Consider the following 22,181-nt stretch of genomic DNA (forward strand, 5'->3'; position numbering starts at 1 on the left):
GCAGTTCTCATTAGAATTACACTAATGCCAGTGTTTCTTTGAACATCTCAATCAGTCTAATCCAATTCTGCACATACTGCTTCGCTGTGCCGCTTCACATTCCTACTGTTTAATGCTGCGCAAACAACTGAGAGCAAGTCCCTCAGAGGGGTCTCAGAAAAACCAACACCTCATTCTCTCAGCTGGGCTGAATTCATCATCTGAAAGCTGGCAGGAAAATCAATGAAAACTAATAAAAGGGTCATGCAGCGTGAACACAGGCCTTATCTGAATCAAGTCCAAGGATGCGGTCTGGACCCATCAAGTGCAGTGGCAATACTGGGAAAGTTTAGCTAGCTGCATGCCGCAGGAAAGATATTGACTAGAGTAGTTTTAAAGAAATTTTCTACAGCCACAATCAGCTTATTCCCATTTCTCAGTACTGTGTATGTATCAAACACTTCTAAAAGGATGAGTGCACAGAGACATTTACAGTCTTTCTAAGTGGCACAGGATCAATGACCACTGGAGCCAGGAAGGTTTCTGATTCTAAGATTGTACTGATAATATTTACAAATCCAAATCCAAAATAAATCCTTTAGATTGCCCCCCACCTTGGCACAGCATGCACACAAACACTCTATTCCAAAGCGAAAGAAGACTGCAGCACATACCTGCCACGTTTACTTTCTCTGAGTTTGGAGCACTGGGCGTAATAGTGCTGGTGCCGTTGCTCAGGTTGGGCCCTGTGCCATTGTAGATGTTCTCCACCTTGGACTCTAGCTTGCCCAGCCTCATCATGATGTTATCCAGCAGGACTGCGAGAGTCTTCTTCAGGTCTGCAAAATGAGAATGTTAAATTTTATTTCTCCCCAGCAAAAAAAAGCAGTGTGTCAGGTCGATGAGTTGGAGTAGAGTGCTTAAGTTGTCAAAGAGCTTAAGTTGTCAAAATCAACCTTTAATCTAAACAGTGGTGGGAATGGCATCAATGGGGGATTTCTTCTAAAAGCTGAAAGTGTTGTGTGACTAAAGCAAACATTTTAGGGAGAGGAATAAAAATCAGGCTAGAAATTTCTGAGAATTTTATAAAAACCAAAGTTGGCACTTGTCTTGCCCCTGTTTCAAGAAAACCAGTTACTTTAATGGTACAACTGCACAGTTGAGGTTTCAGCTGTGTAGTGGCAGGCATACTGTTACTACGGGATAGATATAGGCAAGTGTATCTTTGATTTTTTTTCCACTTACTCAATCCATAAAATATGATATTTGCTCAGTGCTCTTGTGGAATGAGAAAGAGAAGCTGTAACTTTGGACTGTAGCTAGCAACACTGCGAGATGGTAGTACTACTTCAGCTCTGGTGCAAGGTGGTTCACGTGTAGCTTCATGGAGCTCGGCGACGCAGAACAAGGACTACTACCGCCAGCTGCCATCTGAGTGTGAGATAGTCACCAAGTGGCACAAGTTGCTCCTAGAAGGATTTTGACTAAAGTCCTAACGCTTTTGTTTTAAATTTGGGGTCTCCAGCTCAAGTGTCATGGTCCTGGGTCATTTTGACCCAGCATTCTTTGTTTCCTTGTATTTCTGTATTATGTTAAGTTCATTTGTTGTTCTTGGAGTTATTCTATCAGTCCTAAGTTGTTCAGTTTAGTTTACTGGGTTTCCTCTCCTTGTGTTTGTTTCCATGTCTCTCCAGCTCGTCATGTCTGTGCTCTCCCTCGTGCTCCTCAGTGTTTTTCTCTCTGGTCTGCATCTTTGTGTATTTCCTGTTTTGTTGTGAAGGTCCGTGTCTTATGTCCGTGTACTGAGTTCTGCTTCCCCATGGTCTCGTCATGTCTGATTACTCCCAGCTGTGCTGTGTCTCATTCCCTCGTTATCCCTCTGTGTATTTCTATTGTATTCTATTGTATTGCTTCTGTTAGTTGCTGGTTCGTCTGTGTATCGTCACCTGTATGTCTCCTGTGTAGACCCTGTTGGACTTCTCCATGTTCCAGGTTTTTAGTTTTCTAGTCTCAGGTTTTTGTCCCTTTGGATCGTTTTGTAGCTGCTCCCAGTTTAGGCTTTGTTTAGTTTAGTTCCCTAAACTAAACCGGCATGTCTCTCAGCCAGCTGTGACAGTTTTTCCGGAGACTGCTCTCACCCAGCCAGAAACTCAGTCAGCCTTAGCAGCCCCGTCTCCTGTTTAGTCGCCCTTAGCAGCTCAGTCATTCACTCAACCACCAGCTGCCATTAGTGCAGTCTGCAGTTCAGCCTTCTCCCCAGTGTGCAGTTCAGCCATTTACTCAACTACTAGCTCCACTTTCACCACAAACCCCACTACAATCTCTAGTTCAGTCTCCTCTTAAGTCGCACGCAGCTCAGCCATTAGCTCTCGTCACCTGCTCAGCTGCCCCCAGTTCAGTCACCTGCAGCTCTGTCACCACTAGTTCAGTCCCCAGTACCTCTGTTGCCCATCCAGTCTGCCACTCAGCTACATATTCAGCCAGGGGTCTCAATACCTTCTGGCCCTGCATCAGCTCCTGCTGGAAGCTCGACTGGGCCAATCCGGCACTCCGCGGCTCCCATGCCACCGTCTGTCGCTGCTGGCAGTTCAGGAGAACTGCTTCAGCAGCCTGCCTCCGCTGGAGGGTCCGAGGGGCCCGTTCAGCCTGCAGTGTCACCACCTGCACCTTCCACGCCGTCGCCAGCAGCGTCATCACCTGTGGCTTCCACGCCGTCGCCAGCAGCTCCTGCCTTGTCTGTTCCTGCGGCTGCCACGCCACTGTCTGGTCAACATCCTGCACCTCAGCATCACCGCTGGCTGGACATCATTGAGGTCGTGGTCGGCCTCCTGAACCGCGTTGCCGCCTCCTTCCGCACGGTCGGCCTCCGGATTCCCTTCGCCTGTGTCACTGCTGCCGCTGCCTTCCGCACAGTCGGCCTCCTGAACTAAACTGTTTTGGACCTCTGGGCTGCTGGCCTCTTCTTATGGACTCTGTATTCTTGGGCCCTTGTGTTTTTGGTTTTGGACTCGTGTTTTGTTTTGTGACCTTATGGTGCTCCTGTTTTGTTTCTTTGAACAAGAGTCTGTAGAAAATACCATCAGTTTTTGCAGTTAAATAGTGAAATATTAATCTCATTTAAATTTTGACCTGATTAAAACACCGTATAAATACCAGAGCTATCCCAATCTATCCTCAGGAGGAGACAAGTGTGGGGGCAAAATACTATGGCATTTCATCCAACACTTAAGGTTTGTACCCAAAGCCATAAATGTTACAATTGTTTGGGTGCACTAGAAAACAATTAGAAGTTGACCAAAAAGCTTGAGGCAGCCACAAGTGTCTATATGAGCTTCTAATATAATTCAGCAATAATTTTCTTAGTTTCTTAAAATAATATTATTACCAACAACACATGTCCAGTCCAGGATCTTGGGCTGGGCCCCTGTAAGGTGATTTGACCTCTGAGAGCAACAGCCAATGTTTTACGGCTTAATTACCACAAAACGGAAAGGATAGTAGTTTCAAGATTACATTCTCTTTCTTTTGCTCTCCACATACTCCAAACACTGTTTATTAGTTTGCAGCAAAAACCAGCTCAAATGTGGTTGGTCAATTGTGATATTTCTTTAGAAATCGACACAAATGTGCCATTAAAGCTGCCATCTGTAGTATGAGCAGTGGTATTCAGTCAGGACAAGCAAGGCAAGTAGTGCTTGCCTTTCTGTAAAAGTCCCCACATGCAACTGACTGAGGAAAATTGCTCAGCTATCTCTGACAATAAATAGCTTCAGCTTCAATGACAAGCTCAGGTCCTACAACAAGACATTCTTGAGGCTTCAGGGACCAGCTTCCGGCACATTTAAATATTAATGGGAAGCACCCGAGTCTTTGCAAAGGACTTCCTGTTCCTCCAGTTTAGTGAGGGTCTTTGCATTTCCACATAAATGTTTTCTAAATTTACTTTCATAAAACACAACCATGGCAAAATGCAGAACATGTAGGAACGTTCCTGACCAGTAGCCAGATAGATGAGGCCATATTTAGATTATATTTGCACAGTCACAATGCTTAAATACTGTATTTTTGGACCCATTTATCAAAGTACTTGTCTTGATACTTTAACCTGTAACAAATGCACTGGCATTTACAGAGAAATGTTAAGTTGTGTAAAGCTGCTGGAAATGCTACTCAGAGCACAGAGTATCCCCTACCATTGAAAAGCAAGGGTACATAGGTAACAGACGCATGAATACATCCACTCAAAAAGGTTATGCTAATAACTACCAATGGAGCCAAAGGCCATTACACAGCTATGCAAACAATGATAGCATTGAAGCTACAGCCAACAGTTGTTATTTATATTAGCCAGCAAAGCTAAGAGAGGTTATATAAAGATAACTTAAATGCAGCAACATCAGGAACACAAATGAATATTAGCGACAGTTTAAATGTCATGTTATCTAGTTAACAGAGAGAAAACGCCTACGCCTGCTAATTTTCATTGAGAGAAAAGGTCTGAGATACTCTTAAAAGCCATAGCCAGTTATATTATTTGTATATTGGCTTAAATATCTACTAAACTAATCCAAAATGGCTCAGGGTTGCTTTACTCAGAAGATGGTAATTGCTGCTTGTCTGTCACATGTAAACACCACTTTTTCCCGCGCCATGATGCATTTAACACACCATTTTTCATCACGTCAGACAGATTGGCAATAGGACAACGAGGCCTGGCACAGCACCACCAGTATGTTTCGTGTGAAGGGAAAGGCCAGAGCATTTGTCTGATTTGGACGAGCCGAGGTATGCTGGGAGGAGCAGATGTACAGAGAGCAGCTCGGTGACACCAGGAAGAACCCAAACGGAAAGCTTTGGAGTAGCCATGCCAAGCTATTGGGTCGAACATAATATATTCACCCCAGAAACAGAGGCCTGTGCCTTCTGACTTCAGGCCGAATAACACAGAGATTCATTAGACTTGTTTAAAATTTCATTTGGTACGTCTTTCCAATAGGAGAGCAAAAGATAGAATTATTTTAATAAAGACCAAGGCAAGTCAATATGCATAGAAATTGCCACTTTCCATATATCATTAGATTTGGAAGAGGCAGTAGCTATACCCTCTCTGTTGAGCAACAACACCTGCAGGTAAGAACCATAACAAATTCAGTTTGTTTGGTTTTTTGGACATTTTCTGGAATGCACTAAAGGTTACGACATCCGATTTCTGAGGAATCTCGATCACAGCACTAGCGAGTTGGATCATAGCATGAGCTGAGAAAGTTAAATTGGAATACTTTGAGAACTTATCCCAGCCCTTGACCCTGGAGGAACATTAATAAACACCAGCACATCTGCTTAGTAGGAAATGAAAAACATCAGTGACTATAACCATCATCATGTCTTTATTTTATAGTAAAATGTGGAGAGTAGCATCGATAGGAGTATTTATCAAGTGAGGAAGTAATATCTGTCACTATCATTACTATAGTTAAATGTGAGGCTTCACTATAATTAAATGTGAGATTGTGATTCAAAAACCTTCATTAGGCTGTGTGTTGCTGTGAATAATGCTTTGACCTGTCGTTGTGTGCATTAAATGTGCTGCCAGATAAGCTGCATGACTAATGGCACACCTAGGGAAACATTTCTGCCGGCCTCCATCTTTCTTATTACGGTGATGCACTTGCAAAAACAAACCCTGCAGCAATAAACATAGTGAAATTCATTCTGCTATAAACAATAGTGTCAAACTAGGCAATGATGTGGTTACACAATCACCTGGGTCATTTCATTAGGCTCCTGAGCATTAAAAAGAAGTGAAGTGATGACCTGGATGACTGAGAACCTTCACAGACATATTAAAAAGAAGTGATTACACAGAAACATAAGCCCAAAGCATTTATCAGCAACCCCTGTTCTTTCCTATCATCCACAACCAAAAGCTCAATCCAGCCAGGCAATGGGCTCCATCTGACTGACTGTAGCAAAGAGCAGGGAGGCACACGGTGACCTACCATCCTGGAGAGGACGAAGATGATTAGAAAAGCAACATACCGAGGCTGCCGGGCCAAGCACAGAGCACAAGAGCTTTATATGTTTCCCAACCATGAAAGAAATCCACAATAGCTTGATAGCTACATGGTAACAGCAGATCGTTCCAACCAGTTCCATGGATCAGTTTTGGAAAGGCAGAAGACTAAAGCTCATATCCAATCATATTCATTTCTAACCTTTTTAGCCTTTTTATTCAGGTTTAAAACTGACGCTGGCTGGTCAAGTGAGATGACATGACTGAAAAACTCTGCTTTCCCTGTCAGCTGCTCAATCCCTCATAATGTTATGTTCACTTGATGGGAAGCTTTCATTGCACTTGCAGTGACCTAACATTTTCTACTAGCATGATCATAAATGGTAAATAAAATGGTAAATGGCCTGTATTTGTATAGCGCTTTACTTAGTCCCTAAGGACCCCAAAGCGCTTTACACGTTCAGTCATCCACACATTCACACACTGGTGATGGCAAGCTACATTGTAGCCACAGCCACCCTGGGGCGCCCTGACGGAGGCGAGGCTGCCGAACACTGGCGCCACCTGGCCCTCTGACCACCACCAGTAGGCAACAGGTGAAGTGTCTTGCCCAAGGACACAACAACTGAGACTGTCCAAGCCGGGCCTCGAACCGGCAACCTTCCGATTACAAGACGAACTGCCAACTCTTGAGCCACGATCGCCTAAATAACAGTAAACAAACAGAAAGGTGCAGTCGGTGATTTTTCTGCTGCCATGTCCTTCCACCATATTTGAATAGGGTGGCCTGGAAGCACATTCCCCTTCTAGCTAATCACATTTTACATATGTGGCCAGAGACGGGTCATATATGTAGTACACCAATGAAGAAGAAGAGAGGTTGTAGGCTTTTGCCTGCAGTGGAGTGACATTTAAATTTGTGTCTGCGCCTTACTTTATACCAATGTGTTATTGCCGGAGAATGGGTTCCCTTCAACAAAGAAGTATCATATTAGAAATCACACTTTCCCTCTGATAAACAGCTTGATTACATTCTCGTAATGTGCCAGACTATATGTTTTACTACTACTGGTGAACCTCAAAGAGTCTAACGGTAGCTGAATTGAAACATTGAATGAGTTGAGTTGAGTTGAAACAGTTCAGCATATCCTTAACAACTCAGTTGAGTATCAGCGTCATAAATCAGAAGTGAGCTTGTCTAACTTTTCAACTTGTATCAGACTCCTTTCATTAAGTTTTAAAGCTTCTTCCAGAGTAAATAAAGCTGGACGATTCTCACTCGGCATTGACACCTGAGGTAAACAGTGGACTGACTCTGGGGCAGATCCAGACCAAACAGCAGCAGAAACACGCCAGCTGGCGCTATGGAGTATGACATGTTTATAATCTCTCTTGGATAACTAAAACATGTTTGTCCTGTAGCAGCCACTTTAGCTAGGGTTATGCACTTGAATTGTGAGATATAAGATAACCGAAGCCAGTTGATGGCAATCTACTGAAATATAATTGAAACATTTTACACACTGAAAACTAAAACAGAAGACTTAATAAAGCAGGAACACAATGTCCACTTTAAAGTTGCTTGAAGAAATGAGCTTGAAATTAATTATAGTTAGGAAGCAAAACAGGGAATTCAATATACTTGTACTAAAGGGATTTCTACCAATCAGAACCATATATTTCAAATGTAATTCATAAATCCACTTTCTCATTCACTTATTCAATTTAAGGTTACAGGGTGCTGAGTCTAACACAGCTTTCATACAGTGAAACGTATTTCACATCCTAAACAAGCTGCCAGTTCAATGCAAGGCCAATCCAGAGACACAGACAATCATTCATGCTTACAGTCACACCTACGGCCAATTTAGAATCACCAATTAATCTAACAAGCATGTTTTTGGACTGTGGGATGAAGCTGAAGTACCCACAGAGAACCCATGCAGTCACACGAAGAACATCTCCACACAGAAAGGCCCCAGCCGGCTGATGATGTGAACCCAGGACTCTCTTGCTATGTGGGAAATAGTAGATAGTAGCACAGGATTTTTAAAAATCTAAATATAACCCTGAAGATGTTTTTAAACACCCGCAGAGAGAAACGAATACCTGAAATCTTTCAGCGACTGGCTGTGTACAAAAAGGCTTGGACTCACTGATTAGATGCTTTTCAGCATGCGGGTTTCTTAAAATTATCCTGACCATTAAAAGCAACTAAGTGGCCCAAATCAGCTTTCAGGTGTTACAGTATTAAAACCACATGCATTAAGATGGAAAGGGTCATTTATGGGTGGTAGAGGAGGAAACGCTGTTTCCCAGTAAACTCATTACAAATTGTATCAAGCCAAACACAGGGAGCACAGAGGATCCCAGTGCTCGGCTATCTAATCAAGGACTTGAAATGGACTGTGATGGGATATTGGACGCTGGTCAGCAGACTGCTACAGCAGTGTGAAAATCAATCGATCATATAGGGGAACAAAACAAACTGGACAGGAATCTGTTCCCTGGAACGACAGGCTGATGTATTACAAATAAATCTATGGATGGGGCTCAGACCACTTTACCCCAAACAAATCACAGAGTTTACAGGAGGATAGGTCCCATGCAAATGGAATTCAAGTCTGGGCAATGAAAGCAGCACAAACAAGCAACAATAATGGCTTAATATGTTGAAGTTTATTTCCTCCAAGCAGCTCAGATGACACTGCTGAGCAGTAATTTGGAAAGGAAGACGTTTTGCGTAGGGACCTGCATTTTTTCCACATTCTGCATGCACTTTGAAATAAACAAAAGCAGTTTAATGCGTGTCAGAAAAGGGGGGGAAGCAGAAATTTGACACCCTATGCTACCAGCGCACTTGTTTCTCTTCTCGCTCTGGCTCCTTCTTCACGTTCCTAATCTCCAGGAGCTCTACTGTATCCTGTTGTTTCTCTGGGCATTAGAGAACAATCAATTCCAATCTCAGGTTTCTAATGAAGCCTCCCACTGAGCCATACAGGTCTATTAATGGCATGAATAACTTATTGATGGCTCTTCTGGACCTGTGCTATTACAGTATTATGCTCCAATGCAGCCGTATTGACGTTAAAGCTCCCGAACATTTTTTTTAAAAATAGAGCCGATCCTGCACCTGTTCAGGAGGCAGACAAGTGGAGCTATTCCATCCAATTTAAAGAAGATGTGGAAACAGAGGCCAACAGCCTAAAATAACTGTCTTGAATTTTGCTATGCTTCACACTTAAACATGTACATGTATCTGGCCTTTTACACTTAAAGTGACACATTTACAGCACTAAAATAACCAACCATACCCAACCTTAAACCTGGAGAGCGATATCAGTAAGATGGAGATGGGGGGCACTATTCAAGAGAATCAGGTCAAATGATTTTCTTCAGCTCTTACATACCACGCACCAGGAAACGATCTGCTTCATATGCATTTGCACTTCTGCAAATACTCTGTGGTCTAAGCAAGGAAGCTGCTTTAATAAGGGTGTGTATGATGCCAAGTACAGGCCCACCACTTGTGAGCAGTAAGTGCCCCAGACTACTTGCAAATCACAGCAGTCTCACAGAGATTCATACTCCAGAGGTCAAACACTGATTGATGACATGCACTGTCAGGTATGTCCCAGAAATGTTCAGCTCTGGAAGCATGCGTCAAACTATTTTGTGACTGATTGAGATATGCATCCTGGCCTTGCTGAAGAGCACATTTGGCAACAAAGATTCTGTAGTAAAGGTAGAAAGATTGCTCTCATTTGCTAAAAGCAGAGTAGCCATGTTAGCGAGTCAACTACTCACCGTAAGCCGTCATGGTTCCAACATACGGACCATCCATGACACTTTGGTTCTCCTCAGCCAGTGCTTTGATGTAGCGCTTGCTAAGGTCGAGGATCTGCTGACGCAGCACGGCACTGTTCTCATGGCTGGCTCGCTGCTGGATGGTGAAATGCAGCAGCATCATGCCCCAGATGAAGCCGAAGCTGACCAGGAAGAAGCCCAGCTTCTGAGAGGACAGTTTCCACAGGAAAGGTGTAGCCATGCTGACAGGACAGAGACTTGGAAGAGCTGGACTGACTTTGACTGGACAGGGGGAAAGATAAAGAGTTGGGCAAGAGGAATCAGGAGGGCAGGCGAGGCATATCTGTGTCAGTTGGAGCGACTGCGGCAGTTTTTGGAGGGTGGCATGCAGCTTGTCACCGTCATGATTTCCTTCTTTGATCCATCCTCACCGCTCAGTAACATCTCAGGAGGCAGAGTCCAACCTGCTGCAGAAAACACAAACAGAGAGGAAGGAGAGATCAGGAGTTAGGTAGTTGCTTTGCTAAACTCAGATAACAAGGGAGTTGCCTTGCCTAGCCCAACCCCACATGACCATGATTATTTAAAAACACTGATAATCAAGAGAGGTTTGGCAGTTTGAGATATAACTTACAGTAAACTGAGGTGGGGTCCTATTACAAGCATGCACAACATACACACACTCAGCCACATGCTCATATGTAACTAGCATGGAAATACTTCACTGTAAGTGAAGACGCAAAGTTTACCAAAGTAAACAACAAAACTACTTCAATCACCCTCACCCAGATAAACATGAAGATTTTAAAAAAGCCAACAAAGGCAAAGTAGCTAAAGTGGTAGCTAAACCTATGCCGAGCTCAGAGCCAGCAGCCTCAGTGTGAGCCTCGGTATTAGCAGCGAAAAGATTAAAGCAGTTAATGAGCAAAACTGTGGAGATGAAAACGAGAAAAGGGCCAATGTCCTGTTATTTGTTGCAGTTAAAAACTTAGTGAAAAATGATGCGACAACACAACATTTGTTTTTTGTGCACCGCAACTCATATTCAGTTAAATATTTGTAGTTGATTCAAGTAACAGACCACTTCAGTTGTTTCAGTGAGACAAGATCTTGTAACGTCCTGGAGTTTTGAGGTAACTATGAAGTTTAAGGCATGCAATTTAGTTGAACAAATTCTTGAAAATGAGTAACTGGGTGGAGGTGCTCAATGTTAGTGAAGCGCACTCCACTATTAGTTTGAGAAGATCAACCTGTTTCTAACTGCAGCAGGCCACACACAACGGAGCCGGAGCACACCCAGCTGAAGGCTGCTGTGCTCAGTGTGTGGAGGCTCATTTACGTGTCGCATGGTAACACACCAAATTTGACTAGTAAAAAAAAAAAACAACAGAAAAAAAAGGAAAAAAGAAAAAGAAATGACTTCAATGCTTCTGCGACTCTTGAAACAGAAGCAGTCTTGTTTAATCCAGATAGTATCGTGTGTGATTGATGTTGCTGTGTGAATGTTTATGCAAAAGGGTGTATACTGTCCCTGAAATAAAAACATTTGAATAGCTTACAATTTATCTTCCTCACTGACAGGTGAGAACACAAACAGAATTTTAAACCCTTTCACTTTTTGTCATCGCACTCTCATGTTCGCAACACGTTTAGAGAGGGGCTCAGACTTGGTCTGCGTGTGGGGTCGGACAGCAGTACGCGAGTTTGAGGCGTACAGGTAAACACAGTAAGGCGAGACAAGCTGAGCTACAATTAATTCATCAGTTAATACGGGGCCTGGGTTTCACTAACATTTAAATTATTAATCAACCAGTTGTTTAATAATTGTCTACAACTTCCAACAGTCTGAGACAGTCTTGCCTTTTCAGCAGTTGTTTGTGGTGCTGTACTAAATGAACTACACTTTTTTTAAGCTCAGTTGTTGATATTCGTTTAAAAAAGAAAAAAGAAAGAAAAAAGTGTACTATTCAGAATAAATTCACACCTGATTTTGGAGGACAGACTTTGAATCTTTTCAAGTCACAGGAAAAGAGAGTTTTTAGAACTATTTCTTCTCGTTTTAAGTTTTTAGAGCATGCCCGATGAAGAATATCAAAAGCCCATCACTGAAATCCAGTCAGCAGAAGTTGTACACATGTGGCATCGTACCTTTACGATTAGCTGGAATGCAGGTTTGCACATAGCACATGTAATCTGTCCAGTCAGCAGCCTGTATATGCTTCTTGCATCAAACCACCCTTCTGCTGTGCTTGTAGTATCGCTCATTTTGTGAGATTTAAATCGCATGGACCCTCCGAGCTAAGCAGGTTACAAGACTGTTATCCCGATATAAGACATTTATCTACCCGACAATGATATATATCACAAAAATTTTACATTTTCTGTCAAATCTGTGAATCTCGGGCAACTCGACTTGCGTGAAGTGTTTTCAGCTGGGCGTCGAGTCTAGTTTTGACTGATGCTTGAAACTATACATTTTAAGATGTAAGTTGTAATGGCCGCCATTTTCTTTGCGATTATTTATTACGCAGCATGCTGCTGGGAAAAGCCTGTTTTAACGTTTGAGTCTAAGGTTTATTTGGAGCACCTGACGACTCTTCTTTGCTTCTCATCCGTAAACTCTCTCCACACTCTTTCACGTGATTCTTGTGTATGTGGTAGAACAGGTTTGCTGTGTTTGAGTCTGATATGGGGTCCGGTTTCCTGCATAATTTCCATAGTACAATTTTCTGGTCCGTGTCAGACTTTTCATAACCAAACCATGTACATGCTACAGAGGGAGCCCCTCGTTTAGGAATAAGGTCCCGGATTTGTTTTGACTGGTCTTTCTGTTTGTCATCATCTCAGTTTATTTTAAAAAATCTCAACAGGATCTTCAGCTTTATTGTGAAAGGTTTATGTGGAAAATAAACAAGCGGATGACAACCGCCGTTGTTGCTAACGACAAACAGTCACTTGACCATCCGTAGTGTAGATATTTTAAATATAAGAGAAAGGGAGAACTTTAAGAAATGAATATAGCCACTAAAGCGACCATCAAAACCATGAAAAAATATTGCCGTAAACAGTTTATTTTGCGACACCATGAAACAAACGAAAGCGTAAGATGAAACAATAGACATTTTTATATCGTCATCCGATATATCGTTATATTGAATAGCTCTACACCGAAGCCATGCTGAGTTATATTAAAGAAAAGATAACAGAATAAAGCCATAACAAGAATAACAGGTCACCTTTAACCTGCAACTCCTGCGCTAATCTTAGCAGAATATACTTGATGAGAGTACTGAATACCCCGATTATTATTTACAGCAACAGGAAATAACGTTTATCAGAAACACGCATCATTAATATTAATCTATGCTGGTGCCTGTGTGTGCTGTAAACAAGCAGCTACCAGATATCTTATTAACCAGCGTTTGCGTGCATGCCTGACCACGTGAATGAAACCGAAACAAACATCCCTTTTCTGATTATAACACATTGTTCTGTTCTCTGCCGTGCGATCAGCTTCTTGTAGAGAAAACCTCACCAGGCTAATCAGCATAAACATTCAACTCTAATTTGCTGCACTCCCTGGCTTTATAGCTAGCTGAACATAACTGCGCCATTATCAGCAAATTTGGCTTTAACCATCAAGCTTTTGCCCATAATGTAAAATGAGGCTGCCCTGCAGCACTTTTTGAAGCTGTTAAATAGTTCAACAAATATTAACTGACGACCTCTAGGCAATTTCTGCTAAGCTAAATAAATGCCTCTGGCTTTAAGCATTATGCCACAACAACAACAACATCAAAAAAATCCAAACAAAATAAAAACTTTACAGCACGCAGTCAAGCCAAAAGAACAAAGATGTGTTGTCATCTGCATTCAGCCGCTGCTGCTGTAAACGAGGGTAAGTGTGAGGAGAGGATTTCTGCAGCCTTGCTTCTGAACTGCGTCTTTCTTAGACCCTTTTAAAGCAGCTCTAACCAGGTCAAAACCACAGCCGCTTGCATGAATGCAACACTTTGAAAAACCCCAATACTCACTTGACCGAAACAACTACAACACCACATGCTCCTGCCTGTATCAGAATTACTGAATTTGTTGAACATTTACAGAGGAATATTCGTCCTGGATCTAAAGCACAGCAAAGATGGATACGCCAGCAATTAAGTGCCGAAAGGAAATCATCAGCACCTTCCCAAGAAACACAAAAGGCAGCCGCACAAAGGCTCTTTTCACCTTCCATCCATCAGCTTCATAAATAGGTCAGAGACAGCTGCGAGCAGCTTCCAGCAGGGCTGGAATCTCACTGCAGGTTATGACACACCATAAATGTTCAGTCATTTAGGACGAAGGCCTGTTTTTGCTTTTTGCGTGCACAGAAATGGTTTTATACATTTGTACAAATATGACATTGTCAGAAATTAAGCCAATTCTGTATTCCGTCTTTCGGACATTTACTAGTCCAATTTGCTTTGTGATGTGTGCATAACGGGAACGACAATAAAAAAAAAGGCAAGAAAGAAAAATCTCGGTACTTCACTGTGAATTTATAAGACAAGCCTTTGGCAGCAGCGCTGGCAAATCTGCAGTGCTGATAACATCGGATGTCTCTCGCTGCTCGGGACTCTGTTGGAGGAGGGCACAAAAAAAGGCTGGCAGTGCTCTCTAGTTGGGCGCTGACAAGCATGGGAGGCTCTGAGGCTGTTTATCAGAAAGGAACGCTGCTCAGACAACCCCGTGGTACATCGCTGTAAGATGCACGAGCCAAAACCTACACAGAACACTGACTCAACCGCTTTGGTTTCTGGAAACACACATAGTCCCAGTTGGTGCCAGCTCTCTCGTCTGACCTGATTTCCTGCATCTATCCGTCTTATTTAACTCTGAAATCCATAACCCCTTTGTTAGGAGGCTTTCTGATGTCCTGTGATCCCTAGAAGAAGGAGCAATGCAACCATTCAGCCACCAGTGGTGCATATATTGCCTCTCAGTTGCCTTCTGGTTTCTAATTCAGGATCTTAATTAGTCTGGCAGGGAGCCCCCTGGCTCTCACCAGCAACAGCCCACTGAAACTCTGTGTGATGACAGCCGGCTACGGTAGCAGAAAATATGATCCATGGCAACTTGAGATGATGACATAACTACCTGCTGAATGGCCATTTCATTGTTGGAAGAAATGGCAGTGCATCAAACTCTGAAGGTTCAAGAGGCGACGGTAAAGATAAAAACAACTGAATCATTCAGTTCTGACAGAAATCAGTGTCCTCCCAGAGCAGTGGCAAAGCACTTTATCCTGCTGGGACAAAAGCAGTGAAATTTAAGCTTCAGCTGTTGAGCTTAAAGCAGTGTGGATTAACCCTATGTGCTCCAGGTAGACCTGGCACTGATATTAGACTTTCAAATGCAGTTTCTGTGGTGGCATTTCTGCATAGCTGCAACAATAGCAGCGAGTTTCACATCGACAGAGAGGGTGAACTGTAACAGCTAAGAGTATGATGGTGCCGATGGCAGAAAACAAGCATCCAAGGCAAACTTCTAGTTGTCTAGCTGGAATTAAAACTTTGTGTTAAAAGGATGAGGACTAAAACTCACATTTCCATAAAAGTAGGATTTCCCACGATAAAAAAGAAGCCTTTTTTGGCCGCTCCCTTGAGGGAGGAGTATTTCCTCCCAATCTCAAACCCAGGACCTTTTACGTATTAGGCAAACATAAATATAGATTGTGTTTTATAATTTCTATCCCCTTACTTGATAAGGTTTCTGCTTTCTGTCTAAAGATTAACAGTGTTAACATCAACTGGAACTGCTGTTTGGCATCTTTCCCCCAGATGTTCTTCATCAGAGCCACATTTACATACTTTAAATATGTTTGAAATGAGCCTAGCTATGCATCAAATGCTGCCCAGGTCAGTATTCAGTCTGTGTGTGCAGCTTCTTCCCCAATTCCACAGTAGTGCAACTGTTATAAAAACAATTAGATCGCTGTAAATATGCGGGGGATTTTCCAACTACATTTGAAGGCATGCATTGAATTCTGTCCAGTAGCCTTAAAGCCACTGCTGAAATTCAAGTCGTGAGGAAAGATTATAATCTAAAAAAAAAAAGATAGTGATCAACAACAACAACACTGGCAAACACAAACCATGAGGTTTTTCTTTGAGGGAGACGTCTTAAGGATGTGTGTGTGTGTGTGTGTGTGTGTGTGTGTGTGTGTGTGTGTGTGTGTGTGTGTGTGTGTGTGTGTGTGTGTGTGTGTGTGTGTGTGTTTTACTGTCAGAGTAAAAACCGTAAATAAAAGATAGGTGTAGCCACTGTTACCTTACCCAGTGGTTTCAAAACTCCGGATCTTGATGTTTCAATGTTAGCATTATGTCAACTGTCATGTTTTTTTGAGGCCATGGCCATATTTAGAGATTATAGTGCTCGGCAGTTCCCAGCTAATGTTAGCAAGCTTAATAATGTGCATATACAGCAAGTGCTAAGTAACAGAGGAATAGAACCTGGACCGCATGAATCTTGGGACACACGTCAAACCAGAGTTGTTATAGTTTAGCATTTTGTAATTCAATTGTATTTTCAATATTTGTCTTAATTCAATTTAGTTACAGTTCATTTTCAGAATGTTTTTTTCTTGTTTCAGCTTTTCAGAAAATCTTTTGGTTTTAGTTCACTATAATAACCCTGCTTCAATGGCCCCGAACTTAAACCTTACACGTATCCAAAAGAATGAGAAAATTATTAACTGCAAATAGAAATTAGATTAAAAACATAAAATGACAGACAGAATTTAATTTCCTTTTAAAAACTACATTATGAATGTAAAATTTCATGTGCTAGCTACAGTATATAACAGACTCAGCAAACTGAAGACACACTCGGTTACAAAATATGAAACTGTGTCAATTTTGGAGTCACCACTACTGGCGCTATCCGCGATTAAGTACCTTCATCATGTATAGCCTATCCAGCTCTTACAAATGTCTGTTCAGATTAACCAAAGCCCTTATGGTTGCTCTAGGTCATAGCAGTATCAAATACAATTGCTTACAATCAGTGCTATCAGTCTAGCCTGGTGCAATCATGGCCAGGAGGTTTATTTTCCCTGCATTCTCAGTAAAGTCACAGGGATTAAGAGTAAAAAAAAATGATATCTCATCATTGTCAATCATCTCTGGCTTCACTATCCTTCCACAGGAGTCCCAATCACATAGCCTTTGCCCTCATACGATTATGAACGGGCCATGCTGCAAAGCGAGATACAGGCTCCATCCATTTCCTCCACCTCTGAGATTAGAGCTGAAAATAACTTCCTTTAAAGTGCAGTTTAGGGGATGTTTCATAAAGGTGAAGCAGACTCAGGGAGGTCTAGATTAATTCCACTGCATTGCTTCAGGCCTAAAATAAAGAGAATTCAACTGAACTGAAAAAAAGCATACACTAAGAGCTTGTTGCATAAGCACAAAAAGTAGTGAAATATGCTCTAGATGTAGCCTCAGTCATCAATTATTGATCAGCTTTGAAAAAGGATCCATTTTCCCCATGAATATAAATAGGGTCTTGACTTCTCACATCCAGGTGACCACAGAGCTCTCAGGTGGTGACAACCAACAGCCTTACTTTGTCTGACTTTTGCGATACACATACTTTTAGGATTAATGCTATCGTCCAAAGACAGAATTAGTGTTCGTGTTTATTATGATTAAGCACCTAAAAACTAACTGAAATTCCAGAAAAACCTGCACACACACAACTTAGCTGAAGCTCTTCTTGTCCCTTTGACTTTCTAGCCTTTCCTTCCTGCAGACGACAACTGTCAACAAATATGCCAAATTCAATTGTATAACTAAATGTTGAAAGAAAAAAAAAAATTCAATAGTGAAAATGAAACAAATGAGGGAAAGCAGTACTGATGCAAGCAGTGTGGGGTTGTTGAGTTTCCCTTTGAAGACACTGGGGCAGGGCTCGCAAAATCGCTAGCCCGACGTCCCGGGGCTAGCGATTTCTCCAGTCGGGCTACCAAAATCTATCTCTGCCCTGCCCGTCGGGCTATCTTATGCCGGGCTCACACTGTGCGATTTTGTCAGTCGCGCGATTCAGCTCCTGCTCAAACTGCACGATTGACTCGCAGGGGTTAAAAGTTCGTAGGTCACGATGCAGGTCTCACACTATACGGCCCGATGCTCTGATGCGACCTGAGTGCTCACACTGTGCGTCCATAACATGAAGGTTATGACAGAAATTCTGTCGCTCACTCTCCCTCTCTGTCTTTCACTCACACAGACACGCACACCACCGCCATCAACTTTGCTAAATTGCTAATGAAAAACATTGATCAGGCAGCTGATTGAGCAGCAATGTCTATCCAACTATTTTCACGGTTGTTGTGGTCGTGATAATTTTGTGAGGCCACATCGAAAAGGCTCGGATGAGCTTTCCAAAGTTCTACAAGTGCCTCCATCGCTTGTGTCCAGATCACACGCTGCACTGCCGTGATGCGCCGTCTTTTTCGCTGACATTTGTGTTTGCGCGTGCGCAGTGTGAGAAACTGGGGCGACACCCTCACGACCAAGCGATTGATGATCGGGAGCTGGTCGTGAGGTGTTAATCGCTTCTCGTTACCCCACGTATACTACACGATGCACGATGCACGATGAAGGCCAAAATCGGGCCGATCACCAAAACGGTCGCACGACTCAAAAATCGGCTCAAAATGGGCCAAAAATCGCACAGTGTGAGCCCGGTGTTGTGCCAAAGTAGGTATCCCCGACAGAATTTGTTTCCCCTGTGCTGGGAGCACCAAGAAGTACTGATGTTTTCATTTTGTGAAAAAGTGAAAAATTAGTATCGTTACATTACCATTCAGTTTGAGGGTTACAACAGAAAATTATATATTTATTGCTCACGGGTATCAGATGGGATTATTTTTAACAAACCATTAACGTTTTGGCTGATAACTATTTTTATATTTTTATTCTCCTATAACTTTACTATATAAAGAGCTAAATCCTCCAAAGTTTCAGGAGTAATGCGTCATAATAGGAAGTGTTTGTGAACGAAAAATCAGCAATGTGGGATACTGTTTGTCCGTGATTTACACAGGGGGAACAAATTGTGGCAGGATCAGCCTGATATGATTTGTATCCCACTATAACTTCGTTGTATAAAGAGCTAACATACTCAATATCAGACTCCACCAACAAAAAGGCTCTCAAAACAATACATGTATGTGAATTTTTGCGTGTATTCTTATAATTGTTACCTTTTTCTTTTACCCCTGGCTTTTTGTGTTCATGTTCTGTTGTTTTGTATACTTCATCTGTTCGTATGTTGTATACTGATTGTTTGTTAGATAAAGTTTAAAAAAAAAAAAAAAAAAAAAAAAAGCTAACGTCTCAAAAATGTCAGGAGTAGTTAGTCATTATAAGAAGTGTTTGTAAACTAAAAATCAACAATGTGGGATACTATTTGTCCGTGATTTGGACAGTCCAGCGTGTGCTCCCGATGTAGGGGAAACAAATTCTGTCGGGGATACCTAATTTGGCACAACACCGGCAATAGGAAGGAAAAAGATATGTCAATGCTTTTGCATTCTTTCGGAAATGTATCTGGGTAATTATGTCAATGGCATCGGTGAGCCAGAATTTGCGCTTGTTTTTTGCTTTCACTTTGCAATCGCGCGAACTGTGTATAGAGAGCGACAGTACTGATTGGTGAGTGATGATAATTTGCGCACCAATTCCTTTGACATCGTCTTATCAATCGTTAGCTTACTATGCAAACATGACAAGTGAAATCTCCTGCAGCAAGCTTAAACGTGTGAGAGTTTGATCGCGCAGAGAATCGCTGAGCCTTATGTGAATGCGTGTGTAAAAGCAGCAGGATATATATTTTAGTTCTGCTGAGCCAAATAAGACAGGTCAGGGTGAAGAAGTGACAGCCAAAGAAAAGCTTACCACAAAACGGAAAAGTTATGACAAATCAGACTATAAGGCAAAAAGAAAGTGCAGCTTTATGGTTTCATGGACAAAAGAATTTCTGTGGCTGCAATATGACGAGCTAAATAACCAGGGCTGCACATAAGTGGTCCTCAGGTGCGCATTCGCTGTCAAAATAAAAAGAGCGCACAAGATAAGAAGTTGCAACGCGTGTTTGCGTACATAAGATTTTCTGGAGGAGGACAGACATTTGTTTAGAACTCTTAAAGATGTCGAAGAAGCTCCTTTAAGCAATTACTTTGCTGTTCCTCCGCCTCCAAAGAAATGTCAGGAGTCCGAACCACAAAAGAAGCGCGTATTCTCGGAAAAGTGGTTGCAGGAGGTGAGCTGGCTTCAAACAAATGATGAACGCACAGAGATGTGGTGCAGAATGTGCCGTGAAAATCCCACTCTAGCGGACAAAAACAGCCTTTTATATGGACGCAAACGCGCGTTGCAGCTTCTATCTGGTGCGCGTCTTTTATTTTGACAGCGAATGCGCACATGCGGACCACTTATGTGCACCCGTGTAAATAACATAATGTTCTGCCGGGTGTGTTGTTGGTTTTCCCTCGATTTCTGAGTCGACAAGCGCCTTTGTTTCTGGGACCAGTAATTTTAAGAAAGGCCCCCATTAGAACCCATGAGAAATGCATTATTGCTCAGTCTGCAATATCTTTCCCAGAACCAACACCAATTGCAAATAACATACTAAAAATAAACCTGAGACATCTGTTTAGATCAGCGTACTATGTTGCAAAGAGTGAACTACCACTGGCACAATTTAGCAGTCTTTGCAAACTTTAAAAAGCAAATGGCCTCGATCTTGGTTCCACTTGCCTCTTACCTGTGACTTCAGTGGAAATTTCAGATTGAGGATCTGACACAGACTGATTCATGTTCTACACAGTTCTTACAAGTTCATAGAAATTTCTGTTCAATTAGAACCAAGTATTTGAGTTGATGATTGTAATTTTTATACAATGTTGTAATTTGTGTTTTTTTGATTGTTTTGTTTCCGTTACAGTATTATACTTTAATGTATAATATTGTAAAGGAAACAAAACAGGAAACAAAGCATCAATGAAAAAAATTGCTCTCTTTTTTATTCGGGCTACTTAAATTTATTTTGGGCTACCAAAAACTGAAGAGTCCCTGCCCGAAGGGCTACCAGGGATTTTGAAATTTTGCGAGCCCTGCACTGGGGGTAGATTCAACTTGGGAGAAACGCCCTCAATGATGACTGAAAATGCAAAGCATTTCTACCAGAACACACTACGCAGCTTCATTGTTAGCAACAAACATGTTTGGACTGAAAAAAGAAAACCATTACAAAAGAAATATCGGCTCATGTATCAGAATATCAGCCTTTGGTATCTGTATCAAGCTTAAAAATCCTGTATCGGTTGGGCTAGTCGGTCAAATGAATTCTGATGTATTTAATGCACAGTCCCAGTTTACTGGATTATAATGCAATATTTGAATGATCTGAACCTGTGTTTTTGTTTTGTTTTTCGCTTGGGGGGGGGGGGGGGGGGGGGGGGGGGGTTGTAGTTATTGCTGACAGCTCTAATGCAGCCAGGAACTGCTGGAACCTAATGTACCACCAGCCTGAGGGTCACTTTCACCTGCAGTTTCCCTTATTTGGTTTCAGCTGGGTGAAAAACACCACAGACCCAGTCATAGAAAAGTAATGAAATATGAACAGCTGCACAACTTTGACCACAAAATAATGAATCTAAACCAGAGTTTTGACTCACGGATGTTGTGAAACCATCCAGTTGAAATAAAAATCCTCCTTCCAGTCCAATCTCTCACAGCCTAACACAGTCCTATTTCGACTGTCACCTGGCCAAAGGAGACGTGATCCTGATAATATGATCCTGCTACCATGGATACCACTGTGACTCTGCATCTTAACTGACTCCTTCACATAAGCTCCACCTCTTAATTATTCATATGGGCCCTCCAGAGAAACAGACCATGCTGCGGCTTCGTCACCTTACTGGTGTGAATCCAGCTTGGGACCAGATATCAGCAGCCAATCCTGGGCTTGGGAGTCAGGCGGGAAGTTTATCTAGGCACCCAGATCAATGTTAATGAGATCTCCATTCAGTCACTTTTTTTTCTTTAAAAGAAAAAACCCACCTTCATAAATAAACAAGGATCAGATTTAATAGGACAACAGGCTTGAGATGGTGACAGTGAGGCCACCATAGAAGTAGAGAGAAAAGAGAAAGTGATTATTTTTCTATATTTGATCGAGCTTCCAGTGGATCTGCTGGTAAGATGGGGGGGATGGGGTGATGTACCACTAGAGGAAATACACCTCACATCACAAACACAAATGAATTTGCACGAGGCAGGGAAACAGTGACATCTCAATGTGAACACAACTATCTCCATTGTTTTAT

General features: G+C 42.2%; 1 protein-coding gene across 2 annotated transcripts in view; it reads right to left on the reverse strand.

Moving 5' to 3' along the window:
- mgat5 (alpha-1,6-mannosylglycoprotein 6-beta-N-acetylglucosaminyltransferase) overlaps positions 1–22,181 on the reverse strand; it is a 109,363-nt gene that overhangs the window by 81,727 nt on the left and 5,455 nt on the right. Inside the window, exons 2-3 of one of the 2 annotated variants that reach the window (XM_035909876.2) lie at positions 9,800–10,263; positions 654–818 (exon numbers count right to left, since the gene is read on the reverse strand). In XM_035909876.2, the coding sequence (XP_035765769.1) occupies positions 654–818; positions 9,800–10,040 (406 nt within the window). In that variant the 5' untranslated portion in view covers positions 10,041–10,263. Of the gene's footprint in view, positions 1–653; positions 819–9,799; positions 10,267–22,181 lie in introns of both variants that reach the window. The other variant, XM_006795709.3, reaches the window with a different exon arrangement.

This window comes from Neolamprologus brichardi, chromosome 23 (genome assembly GCF_056152115.1).
Source record: "Neolamprologus brichardi isolate AB-2024 chromosome 23, ASM5615211v1, whole genome shotgun sequence".
Lineage (NCBI taxonomy): Eukaryota > Metazoa > Chordata > Actinopteri > Cichliformes > Cichlidae > Neolamprologus > Neolamprologus brichardi.